This window comes from Neolamprologus brichardi, chromosome 7 (assembly GCF_056152115.1).
Source record: "Neolamprologus brichardi isolate AB-2024 chromosome 7, ASM5615211v1, whole genome shotgun sequence".
Classification (NCBI taxonomy): Eukaryota; Metazoa; Chordata; class Actinopteri; order Cichliformes; family Cichlidae; genus Neolamprologus; species Neolamprologus brichardi.
This window is the reverse complement of record NC_142110.1, coordinates 36,615,482-36,628,575: the sequence shown is the minus strand read 5'-3', so window position 1 is coordinate 36,628,575 and position 13,094 is coordinate 36,615,482. Positions and strand designations below refer to the sequence as shown.

The window sequence follows — 13,094 nt, the reverse complement described above, 5'->3', positions numbered from 1 at the left end:
TCTAGTCCCTGTCAGTACTCTTGCTGCAGCATTTTGGATTAACTGAAGGCTTTTCAGTGAGTTTTTTGGACATCCTGATAATAATGAATTGCAGTAGTCCAGCCTGGAAGTAATAAATGCATGAACTAGTTTTTCAGCGTCACTCTGAGACAGGATATTTCTAATTTTAGAGATGTTGCGCAAATGGAAGAACGCAGTCTTACATATTTGTTTAATATGTGCGTTGAAGGACATATCCTGGTCAAAAATGACTCCAAGGTTCCTCACAGTGTTACTGGAGGCCAAGGTAATGCCATCCAGAGTAAGAATCTGGTTAGATACCAAATTTCTAAGCTTTTCAGCGCCGAGTACAATGACCTCAGTTTTATCTGAGTTGAGAAGCAGAAAGTTAGTGGCCATCCAAGTCTTTATGTCTTTAAGACATTCCTGCAGTTTAACTAATTGGTGTGTGTTATCTGGCTTCATGGACAGATAGAGCTGGGTGTCATCTGCATAGCAGTGAAAATGTATGCTATGTCTTCTAATGATGCTGCCTAGGGGAAGCATGTATAATGTAAACAGAATTGGTCCTAGCACTGAACCCTGTGGAACTCCATAATTAACCTCAGTGTGTGAAGAGGACTCTCCATTTACATGCACAAATTGGAGTCTATTAGATAGATATGATACAAACCACTGCAGTGCAATACAAAAGTGTGTCTGAATGGCAGAGATGCAGAAATATGTGCATATGGCACAGAGCCACGGCTCAGTGTCTGAATGAGTCTCACAGACCTGAATGTGCTGTTGAAGCCATTTATAATTATAACAAAATTCTTTACTCGTTTGATCTGCTCCTTACCACAAGCGACCAGACGTAGAAGGTTTTGGACTTTTAACTATATTTTCTTAAGTTTTACAACTTTTCTTACTGTTAAAAACCTCGTTATGGCCATTCATGCTATACAAAGTAATTAGATGTGTGGTATCTACAGAAATGTCAGAATCTTAGCTAAAAGTTCACAAAACCATCTCAACAACCACCAAACAGCTGAAACAGCAGGTGAACAGATTACACAAAAAAGATGTAAACACAAATCCCCCTGATCATCTCTTTTTTTAAACATGAAGCGTAGTTTTGGACGTTCATTTGCTGCTGGTTCAGTGAATTTTGGTTGGACAGTGATGAAACCTGCAGTCTCAGAATCTGTGAGAAGTCTGCTTTCAGCACGCAACAGCATTGTTGTGTTGTGTGCTGTGGATTCACCTCTGCAAACTCATCACTGTTTCACCATCATGTTTCTACTTAGACAATAACAAAGGAAGCAGTTCCCAGGAACTACTTCCTGTCTTGTTAACATAAGAGTATGTTGCCCTTCAAAACACCTCCACTTCTCCTCTTATTAGAGGACTGCCTTATTATTAATTTGCTAATTCTATCAGTTGATTAAAGAAAAATGCTTGATCTCACCTGAGAGTTTCCAGTGTACATTGTGGACTCTTCAGTCCTTCAGACAGAAGCTTCACGCCTGAATCCTTCAGGTTATTGTTACTCATGTCCAGTTCTTTCAGACTAGAGGACTGGGAGTTGAGAACTGAGGACAAAGCATCACAGCTTTTCTCTGAGAGGTTACACCCACTCAGTCTGGAAGAAAACAAACCAACAAATTAATTAATTGAAAATTAAAGAAAGCAGAATCAGCTGTTCAAAACCCCACAAGGCTGCCCGCTGTGACTGAAACAATGGGACAGGTCGTGACTTCTCAAAATGGGCTTATTGAACGCAGCACGGATAAGATCTTGAAGAAGCTCATGGCGGTCGTGAGTTCTCAGACTTTGCTCTTTGAGCGCAAAACTGATAACCTGTCGGAGAAGCTCATGGCTCTCCAACGGGAGATTGAGAGACGAGTGACGGACTGTTAGATCAGCTGTGACACTGACATGCAGTTGTTCGCACCAAAGAAAACCACCATCATTTCATGCAGCTAACATACCGGTGCCAGCTGTGGTCTCAGGGCTGGAGCTGAACATAACAAATCTCACCCTGATGACAGACGGTGTTTAGACTGTTCCTTCCCATCCTAAGCATGCTTATCCCCTCCCGGTGCAGACGGTGGGTCGAGGGGACCAGCGCAAATGCTGCAGGCCCGGATGCGCTGTCTACACCGGCTGTCTCTCACCTTTTACCCATCCCTGTTGCTTGTCATGTGTTTCTATGGCGTATTAAGAGTTTTCATGTGTTCTGCGCTAAGGTCATTTTTTTTCTGTTCTCAAACTGATCTCCCTGTTGGAGCTCAGTCTGGGGGGAGTTCTTTTTTCTCCTCATCTTTCCTGATGTTGTGCATTTTCCGCTGTTCGGTTCCGGGTCGCAACTCTAGCGGCTGACCGGCCAGCTACCTAGCCTGACCTGTCTCCCCAGTGTGATGTTTGTGTATTGTATGTACGGTTGGCAAGGTCAGTATCCTAATAGCCCCTTGAAAATAAATACAGTGTTCTGAATCTGAATCTGAAAAGATTACAGAAGACGACTCTGTTCAATAAATATTACGCTCATGCTGTCAAGGAATACCAAAGGTAGGTAAAACTCTGGTTGTTGCAGCCATCCAGTATGACTTGCTTTGTACTGTTCTGCTGCAGTTTGTGACACCTGGTTGATGAGTTGTTAAGGATGATGAAACAAACACTTCACTCAATGTTTTTCTTCTAAACTGGATGTAATTTTGGCAGCCGAGAGTTTTTCACAATCTATCCCAGCTGCAAATAGGAACACAACAAATAACTAACTTTACCCACTGTGAAAAGATTCTCTACTCAGAGAATACTGGTGATTTTAGATGAGAGAGATGATTTGGAAGATGATGAAGGGGAAGAGTTTTCAGAACTTGAGGCCTTTTGTCTTCACTGTATAGGACAGAGAAGACAGGAAGGGAGGGAGAAGTGAGGAGAATGACACACAGGAAATGGTCTTGGGCAGACTCAAACCAGGCCCTGGAGTCACGACTCTAACCTTCAGTACATGGGTCACCTGCTCAGTGAGGTAAGCTACAGCAGTCAGCAGTGTGTGAGTTAATTTTTAAGACAATGATGACTATAAGTCAGGTAAAAAAAAACTTATCATCAACCAACAAGGGGAAAACAGTGAGCTTGAATGACCAAGCTTTGACCAAGGGTGGCTCACTCCTCGGTCTTCTTGCCCAAGGAGTGAACCACCCTGCATGGCTATCAATGTGGTGCAACCAAGGCCATCATACAGTACAGGCCATCCAAGCTGATTTTTAATTTTTCGTCCCAGATACCATCTTAAAAATCATCTAGATTAGGATATGTTGGCTGATCTGAATTGTGTTCTAGATCCAATCAAGGCTGTCACTTGGTGTTCGCTCGCTCTGTGGTATAGTATCACTTCCTGTTCCTGCTCAAACACAGTGGTGTTTCTGAGTAGCTTATTTGCTTAGCAGTTTAATTAACAACTTCTAAATACATTCTTTTTTTCACAGTATAATCTTCACGTGCTTCATCCGAAGCACACTTTCTGTGTACTCACTACCTAATTTATAGCCAAAGTATTCACTCACTGTCACTCACTGTCTCTGTACTGTTTCGCTAGCTTAGCTCGTAGCCGACCCGTTAGCACCATGGCTACTTCACCTGTCCCTTCTGCACTTTCTTGCTCATTGTGTCAGATGTTTAGTTACTCCTCGGCCTCCTTTAGCGGTAATGATATCTGTAACAAATGTAGCATATTTGCAGCTCTGGAGGCCAGGATTACTGATCTGGAGACTCGGCTTCGCACCTTGCACTCACCCTTAGCTAGCCAGGCCCCTGTAGCTGGTGCAGCCGAAGATAGCGTAGGCCCCGCTAGCTGTTCCCCGGCAGACCCCAAGCAGCTGGGGAAAGGCTGGGTAACGGTGAGGAGGAAGCGTAGTCCTAAACAGAAGCCCCAGGTACACCACCAACCCGTTCATGTGTCTAACCGTTTTTCCCCACTCGGTGACACACCCGCTGGGGGTCAAACTCTGGTAATTGGTGATTCTGTTCTCAGACATGTGAAGCTAGAGACACCGGCAACCATAGTCAATTGTCTTCCAGGGGCCAGAGCAGGCGACATTGAAGGAAATTTAAAACTGCTGGCTAAGGGTAAACGTAAATTCAATAAAATCATAATTCACGTCGGCAGTAATGACACCCGGTTACGCCAATCGGAGGTCACTAAAATCAATATTGAATCGGTGTGCAACTTTGCCAAAACAATGTCGGACTCTGTAGTTTTCTCTGGTCCCCTCCCCAATCAGACCAGGAGTGACATGTTTAGCCGCATGTTCTCCTTAAATTGCTGGCTGTCTGAGTGGTGTCCCAGAAACGATGTGGGCTTCATAGATAATTGGCAAACCTTCTGGAGGAAACCTGGTCTTGTTAGGAGAGATGGCATCCATCCCACTTTGGATGGAGCAGCTCTCATTTCTAGAAATATGGACAAATTTATTAAACCCCTCAAAACATGACTATCCAGAGTTGGGACCAGGAAGCAGAGTTGCAGTCTTACACGCCTCTCTGCAGCTTCTCTCCTCCTGCTACCCCCCCAAAAACCCATCTCCATAGAGACTGTGTCAGCTTCCAAAAAGACAAAAAACAAACTAAAAACCAGCAACAAACAACTTAAACATTTACAAAGAAAGAACAATACAGTATCCACATCTGAACCAAAGAGTAAAACAGTGAAATGTGGATTATTAAATATTAGGTCTCTCTCTTCCAAGTCTCTGTTAGTACATGACTTAATAAATGATCAACAAATTGATTTACTCTGCCTTACAGAAACCTGGTTGCAGCAGGATGATTATGTTAGCTTAAATGAATCAACACCCCCGAGTCATTCTAACTACCAGAAATCTCGAAGCACAGGTCGAGGGGGCGGTGTGGCAGCAATTTTTCACACCAGTCTATTAATTAATGAAAGACCAAGACAGACTTTTAATTCATTTGAAAGCCTGATGCTTAACATTATCCACCCCAGCTGTGAAACTCAGAAACCAGTCTTACTTGTTATCATCTATCGTCCACCTGGGCCTTACACAGAGTTTCTGTCTGATTTCTCAGACTTTATATCTGATTTAGTTCTGAGCTCAGATAAAATAATTATTGTGGGTGATTTTAACATCCATGTAGATGCTAAAAATGACAGCCTCAACATGGCATTTAATCTGTTGTTAGACTCAATTGGTTTCTCTCAAAATGTAAAAGAACCCACCCACCACTTTAATCACACTCTAGATCTGGTTTTAACATATGGCATAGAAACTGAACATTTAACAGTGTTTCCTGAAAACCCTCTCCTGTCTGATCATTTCTTGATAAAATTTACATTTACAATAATTGATTACGCAGCTGTGGAGAGTGGACTTTATCAAAGTAGATGTCTTTCTGAAAGCGCTGTAACTAAGTTTAAGAATATAATCCAGCCACTGTTATCATCGTCAATGCCCTGTACCAACACAGAGCAGAGCAGCTATCTGAACGCTACCCCAACAGAGGTCGATTATCTTGTTAATAATTTCACCTCCTCACTACGTACGACTCTGGATACTGTAGCTCCAGTGAAAACTAAGGTCTCTAATCAGAAGTACATGACCCCGTGGTATAATTCTCAAACACGTACCCTCAAGCAGACGACTCGTAATCTGGAGAGGAAATGGCGTGTCACAAATTTAGAGGATCATCATTTAGCCTGGAGAAATAGTTTGTTGCTTTATAAGAAAGCCCTCCGCAAAGCCAGAACAGCTTACTATTCGTCACTGATTGAAGAAAATAAGAACAACCCCAGGTTTCTCTTCAGCACTGTAGCCAGGCTGACAAAAAGCCAGAGCTCTTTTGAGCCAACCATCCCTTTAACGTTAACTAGTGATGACTTCATGAACTTCTTCACAAATAAAATTTTTATCATTAGAGAAAAAATTACCAATAATCATCCTACAGATGTAATATTATCTACAGCTACTCTTAGTTCCATTGATGTTAAGTTAGACTCTTTTTTTCCAATCGATCTTTCTGAGTTAACGTCAATAATTACTTCCTCCAAACCATCAACGTGTCTTTTAGACCCCATTCCTACAAAACTGCTCAAAGAAGTTCTGCCATTGATTAATTCTTCGATCTTATATATGATCAACCTATCTCTAATAATCGGCTATGTACCACAGGCCTTCAAGGTGGCTGCAGTTAAACCTTTACTCAAAAAGCCATCTCTAGACCCAGCAGTCTTAGCTAATTATAGGCCAATCTCCAACCTTCCTTTCATATCAAAAATCCTTGAAAGAGTAGTTGTCAAACAGCTAACAGATCATCTGCAGAGGAATGGTTTATTTGAAGAGTTTCAGTCGGGTTTCAGAGCTCATCACAGCACAGAAACAGCTTTAGTGAAGGTTACAAATGATCTTCTTATGGCCTCTGACAGTGGACTCATCTCTGTGCTTGTCCTTCTTGACCTTAGTGCAGCATTCGATACTGTTGACCATAATATTCTATTAGAGCGATTAGAACATGCTGTAGGTATTACAGGTATTGCACTGCAGTGGTTTGTATCATATCTATCTAATAGACTCCAATTTGTGCATGTAAATGGAGAGTCCTCTTCACACACTGAGGTTAATTATGGAGTTCCACAGGGTTCAGTGCTAGGACCAATTCTGTTTACATTATACATGCTTCCCCTAGGCAGCATCATTAGAAGACATAGCATACATTTTCACTGCTATGCAGATGACACCCAGCTCTATCTGTCCATGAAGCCAGATAACACACACCAATTAGTTAAACTGCAGGAATGTCTTAAAGACATAAAGACTTGGATGGCCACTAACTTTCTGCTTCTCAACTCAGATAAAACTGAGGTCATTGTACTCGGCGCTGAAAAGCTTAGAAATTTGGTATCTAACCAGATTCTTACTCTGGATGGCATTACCTTGGCCTCCAGTAACACTGTGAGGAACCTTGGAGTCATTTTTGACCAGGATATGTCCTTCAACGCACATATTAAACAAATATGTAAGACTGCGTTCTTCCATTTGCGCAACATCTCTAAAATTAGAAATATCCTGTCTCAGAGTGACGCTGAAAAACTAGTTCATGCATTTATTACTTCCAGGCTGGACTACTGCAATTCATTATTATCAGGATGTCCAAAAAACTCACTGAAAAGCCTTCAGTTAATCCAAAATGCTGCAGCAAGAGTACTGACAGGGACTAGAAAGAGAGAGCATATTTCTCCTGTTTTGGCTTCCCTTCATTGGCTTCCTGTTAAATCCAGAATTGAATTCAAAATCCTGCTCCTCACATACAAGGTCTTAAATAATCAGGCCCCATCTTATCTTAATGACCTTGTAGTACCATATCACCCTATTAGAGCACTTCGCTCTCGCTCTGCAGGCCTACTTGTTGTTCCTAGAGTATTTAAAAGTAGAATGGGAGGGAGAGCCTTCAGTTTTCAGGCCCCTCTTCTGTGGAACCAGCTTCCAGTTTGGATTCGGGAGACAGACACTATCTCTACTTTTAAGATTAGGCTTAAAACTTTCCTTTTTGCTAAAGCATATAGTTAGGGCTGGACCAGGTGACCCTGAATCCTCCCTTAGTTATGCTGCAATAGATGTAGGCTGCCGGGGGATTCCCATGATGCATTGAGTTTTTCCTTTCCAGTCACCTTTCTCACTCACTATGTGTTAACAGACCTCTCTGTATTGAATCATATCTGTTATTAATCTCTGTCTCTCTTCCACAGCATGTCTTTTATCCTGTCTTCCTTCTCTCACCCCAACCGGTCGCAGCAGATGGCCGCCCCTCCCTGAGCCTGGTTCTGCCGGAGGTTTCTTCCTGTTAAAAGGGAGTTTTTCCTTCCCACTGTCGCCAAAGTGCTTGCTCATAGGGGGTCATATGATTGTTGGGCTTTTCTCTGTATCTATGAAGCGCCTTGAGGCGACATTTGTTGTGATTTGGCGCTATATAAATAAAATTGAATTGAATTGAATTGAATTGAATTGAATCATAACAAACAGAGAGCTGTTGTGTGTCCAAGGTGAACAGGAAGAATATATACATGCATAAAGTCAATAAAGTCAGAAGGTTTGCTTTAGACTGCAGTTTATCATCAAAGACTGACAAACAGGCACCGTGCTGCCAATAAATGGCATCAAGTCTGACTTGAGATTTTGTTTTGTTTTTTTTAAATCAAGATTATATTTTATAGCAACCACAGCAGAGATAACCAGGGAAGCTGTGCTTGAGGGGATATAGCTAAAACAGCTGGTTTCAAACTGAAGATAAACTGAGGTGCTGCACCCAAGTCTGCAGGTTCAGGGAGGGACAAACATCTGCTGCAACCAGATTGGAGTGAGAGGAGAGAGCAGGCCAACAACAACAAAGAAACAACAAACACACTGTGGAAGACCGAAGCAGAGTTTAGTTTAAAGTGGAACTAAGGATGTTTCTCTGGCTGCCAGGATTCACTGAGTAATTCAAATGTTTTCTTTAATGCAGGACCCACCATGCATGTAAAAGCAAGTGTTTCACCAACATTTGTGACTAAAAATAGACCTGCAGTAGAAATGTATCTAGGAGCATGCATGTGAATATAAAGTATCACAACATTAGGCACATGCAGCCTAAGTGTTTAAACAAACACTGATAACATAACAGCAGCAGTGATGATCAGAGTTTATGGTGGATTCAGCGACTCGAGTACACCGAGTTCTGGAGGCATCAAAGAGGTTACAGTTGTATTGGAGAAATCCCATAACTTTAGGATACAAATTCATAAAAAGACAGAAAGTCTGGTGAAATAAATTACTGACACAGTTGGATGTTAAAAGTAAAGACATGAGTACAAATGTACTCACAGAGCTTTGTTGGAGGCTTTGACCACTGGCAGCAGCCTCAGAAGAACCTCCTCGGAAGCAGAGTATTTCTTCAGGTCAAACGCATCCAGATCTTTTTCTGATGACAGTAAGATGAAGACCAGAGCTGACCACTGAGCAGGAGACAGTTTATCTGTGGAGAGACGTCCTGATCTCAGGGACTGTTGGATCTCCTCCACTAGAGAACGATCATTCAGTTCATTCAGACAGTGGAACAGATTGATGCTTTTCTCTGCAGACAGATTCTTACTGAGCTTCTTCTTGATGTACTTGACTGTTTCCTGATTGGTCTGTGAGCTACTTCCTGTCTGTGTCAGCAGACCTCGTAGGAGAGTCTGATTGGTCTGCAGTGAAAGACCCAGGAGGAAGCGGAGGAACAAGTCCAGGTGTCCATTTGGACTCTCTAAGGACTTGTTCACAGCACTCTGGTGGAGAGATTGAAGTTTTAGTTTGTTAAATAGTTTAGACCATGTAGAGGTTGTTTGTTGTTCTTCCAGCAGATTGAGTCCAGAGTTTATGAAGGTCAGATGGACATGAAGAGCAGCCAGATACTCCTGAACACTCAGATGGATGAAGCAGAACACCTTGTCCTGGTACAGTCCTCTCTCCTCTTTAAAGATCTGTGTGAACACTCCTGAGTACACTGAGGCTGCTCTGATATCGATGCCACACTCTGTCAGGTCTGATTCATAGAAGATCAGGTTTCCTTTCTGCAGCTGATCAAACGCCAGTTTTCCCAGAGACTCCATCATCTTCCTGCTCTCTGGACTCCAGTGTGGATCTGTCTCAGCTCCTCCATCATACTTGACCTTCTTCACTTTGGCCTGAACCACCAGGAAGTGGATGTACATCTCAGTCAGGGTGTTGGGCAGCTCTCCTCCCTCTCTGGTTTCCAGCACATCCTCCAGAACTGTAGCAGTGATCCAGCAGAAGACTGGGATGTGGCACATGATGTGGAGGCTTCGTGATGTCTTGATGTGGGAGACGATCCTGCTGGCCTGCTCCTCATCTCTGAATCTCTTCCTGAAGTACTCCTCCTTCTGTGGGTCAGTGAATCCTCTGACCTCTGTCACCATGCCAACACAGACAGGAGGGATCTGATTGGCTGCTGCCGGTCGTGTGGTTATCCAGAGGCGAGCAGAGGGAAGCAGTTTCCCCCTGATGAGGTTTATCAGCAGCGCATCCACTGAGGTGGACTTTCTAGGGTCAGTTAGGATTGTAGTTTTGTGGAAGTCCAGATGAAGTCGACACTCATCCAGACCATCAAAGATGAACACAACCTGGAAGTCTTCAAAGCTGCAGATTCCTGCTTCTTTGGTTTCAGTAAAGAAGTGATGAACAAGTCCCACCAAGCTGAACTTTTCCTCTTTCAGCACGTTCAGCTCTCTGAAAGTGAATGGAAATATGAACTGGATGTCCTGGTTGGCTTTGTCTTCAGCCCAGTCCAGGCTGTATTTCTGTGTTAAGACTGTTTTCCCAATGCCAGCCACTCCCTTTGTCAGCACTGTTCTGATTGGTTCATCTCTTCCAGGTGAGGCTTTAAAGATGTCTTCTTGTCTGATTGTTGTTTCTGGTCTGTCTGATTTCCTGGATGCTGTTTCAATCTGTCTGACCTCATGTTCATCATTGACCTCTGCAGTCCCTCCCTCTGTGATGTAGAGCTCTGTGTAGATCTGATTCAGAAGGGTTGGGTTTCCTGCTTTAGCGATGCCCTCAAACACACACTCGAACTTCTTCTTCAGTGCAGATTTAAGGTTTCGGGGACAAACTGCAGCCTGAAGTTCTGAATGAGAAGAAAAATAAACACTCAATTCCAAAAAAAACTAATCTTTAAAACATGTTGCTACATCTTCCATCTCTGGAAAATGTTCATTTATCCAAAACTTTAAATCTTTATAGAAGTCCTCTTACGTCTCTGCAGACGGTCAGCCAGCTCCTCCTGCTTCATTCTCCTCAGGAAGTCCACTGTGATCTTCACAAATGCCTCTCTGCTGCTCCTCTGCTCATCATCCTCCCTCTGAAACTCCAAGCACTGGGGCTTATTTGGATTCAGAGCCTTCTGGATCTTCTTCAGCTCGTTCTTCACAAAAGTGATGATGTTGTCCTCCAGCAGCTGGAACAGAATATTTATGAATGAGCCACCACTCTGAACTTCAGTCTACACAACATCAAGAAGGTCCTGAGGAAATGTGAACGCTGGTTTGAGGGCGGAGTCAAGGAGGCCATTTATGTGAAAAGGGAAAGACCATCTCTGAATGGAGGAGGGGCCTAAGGGTACATCTGTCACCATCTTTAACAACACTTTAACAAACAACATGAGATTTTAACAGTAATGTAAAAATCCTGTGATTCATTGTTATTAAGCACAAACACATCTATGGCTCCGTTTCCATTAGTAGCTGCTCAGATCGACTCACAACAGGTCGCCACGACTGGACTGGATCCACTGGTTTCCATTACAGTTGAGGACCACCTAATGTGGTCGTCTCAATATAGCCGAGTGTCAACTCACATCATTAGTAAGTGTTAATGCTCCTAATTTCCATCATATTTGTCATTTATTGCTCAAAGTTATTGAAGAAACAGTTATTCAGCTTCATTCTCACTGATCTCAACTACAAACTGTTTCACTTTGGTTTCTGTTTAAAGCCTCGATGTTTAAAATGTTTCCCTGTGATCAATGTTGCCTCTAATTTTTCATGTGTCTGAACACACAAACTCCCTGAGCGTCCCTTGGACCACTGTGAGCAACTGCAGACGTGTGCACTGTGGTCACGCCAGCATCGAATCCATCCAAGTTACATGTTTATTAAAGTAATCAAATTACAGCATTTATGTTAGACTACTTTTAATTAACTGCTTTAGCCCACTTACAATGAAAATTAAAAACAACCTTGTTCATGACCTGTGTAGTATGTTAACACTATTGGAAGTAAAAAAATAACTTGAACTCCAATTATGAAAACACAACTTTATTTATTTTTTTATTTATTATTAAGCTCTGACTTGCATTATGAGTCTGTGGTCTGGGAGAGAGTCTGTAACTCTGGATGCAAAATACAGGATATAATGACCAGTGCTGGGCAATTAATTATATAGTTACTTCTTCAAAAAGGTAAAACAAAGTGTTTTGTAGCTGTTCACCTAAAAATGCAGCCAAGGCGTTTTTTAAATAAACATTTCAAACTATTTACAGAACAATCAGCTGTTCTGCATCAAATCTGATGCCACACAAATTATTTGTGCCGAAGGAGAACAACAGCCTGATACCTGCAGGCCTGACAGCAGCAGATGTGTCACTGCTGTAACACCTGTAACACTCAGCAGTCGCCTCATTGTTCTGACACACACAACAACACTATTGACTACACTACACACTAACCACACACTAACTACACACTAACTACACACTAACTACACACTAACCACACACTAACTACACACTAACTACACACTAACTACACAAGATTTGTGCTAAACGTCACAAATCTCTCACATCTCAAACACGCCGTCACTTCTAAAACTTCCCCCTCCCTAAACAACTAAATGCCATGTTGCCATATCATGTTTTGATTGGTCGGCATGGTACTTTTTTCGACCAATAGGAAAGGGTGGGGTGTTTTGGTTTCATCTTTGCTCACAGGTGGAGAGCGCTTTCCTTATGAAACGCTGTTTTTACCGTTTCTTCCCGCAGTAAATATAAACAACAATATTATTCAGGAAGAAAACCAAACAACCAAACCAACTCCAATGGTTGTACACGTTGTCATTAACGTGGCTTCACTCCACATCAGCCGCTTTGCTAAAACACCGGTGTCAGCACATAAGGACACTGTCATAGCCTGTCAACCACGTTGATTAGCTGCGTATATACGAATGTGAATCGCATCATTGGCTGGACTATGGGATAAGGTGGAATCGTTCTGATCCCATACAGGAGCAGCCAGTCACTGACTAACACTGCAAAACAGAATTCTTAACCTATTTACTTTAATTTCAATTCAGGTGGATTTTTTTTGTGTGCAATGCAGATTTTCTGTGCACAGAGACCGAGCCAGCAGTCAAAGTTTGTTTCTTTTGGACATTTAGTCCACAGAGTCCTGTGGTGTTCTGAAAGGGACCTATAAATAAATGTATTATTAATAATAATAAAGTAGTTGTTGTACATGTACAGACCATAAATATGGAGTCCAGCTGTGTTTGATGCTGCTG

At 42.4% G+C, this 13,094-nt stretch overlaps 1 protein-coding gene across 2 annotated transcripts in view; it reads right to left on the bottom strand.

The window, feature by feature from the left end:
• Positions 1-13,094, bottom strand: part of LOC118453508 (NACHT, LRR and PYD domains-containing protein 3-like) — a 454,485-nt gene that overhangs the window by 16,359 nt on the left and 425,032 nt on the right. For both annotated transcript variants that reach the window (XM_087843551.1, XM_087843550.1), the window contains one exon: positions 1,451-1,624. In XM_087843551.1, the coding sequence (XP_087699677.1) occupies positions 1,451-1,624 (174 nt within the window). The remainder of the gene's footprint in view (positions 1-1,450; positions 1,625-13,094) is intronic.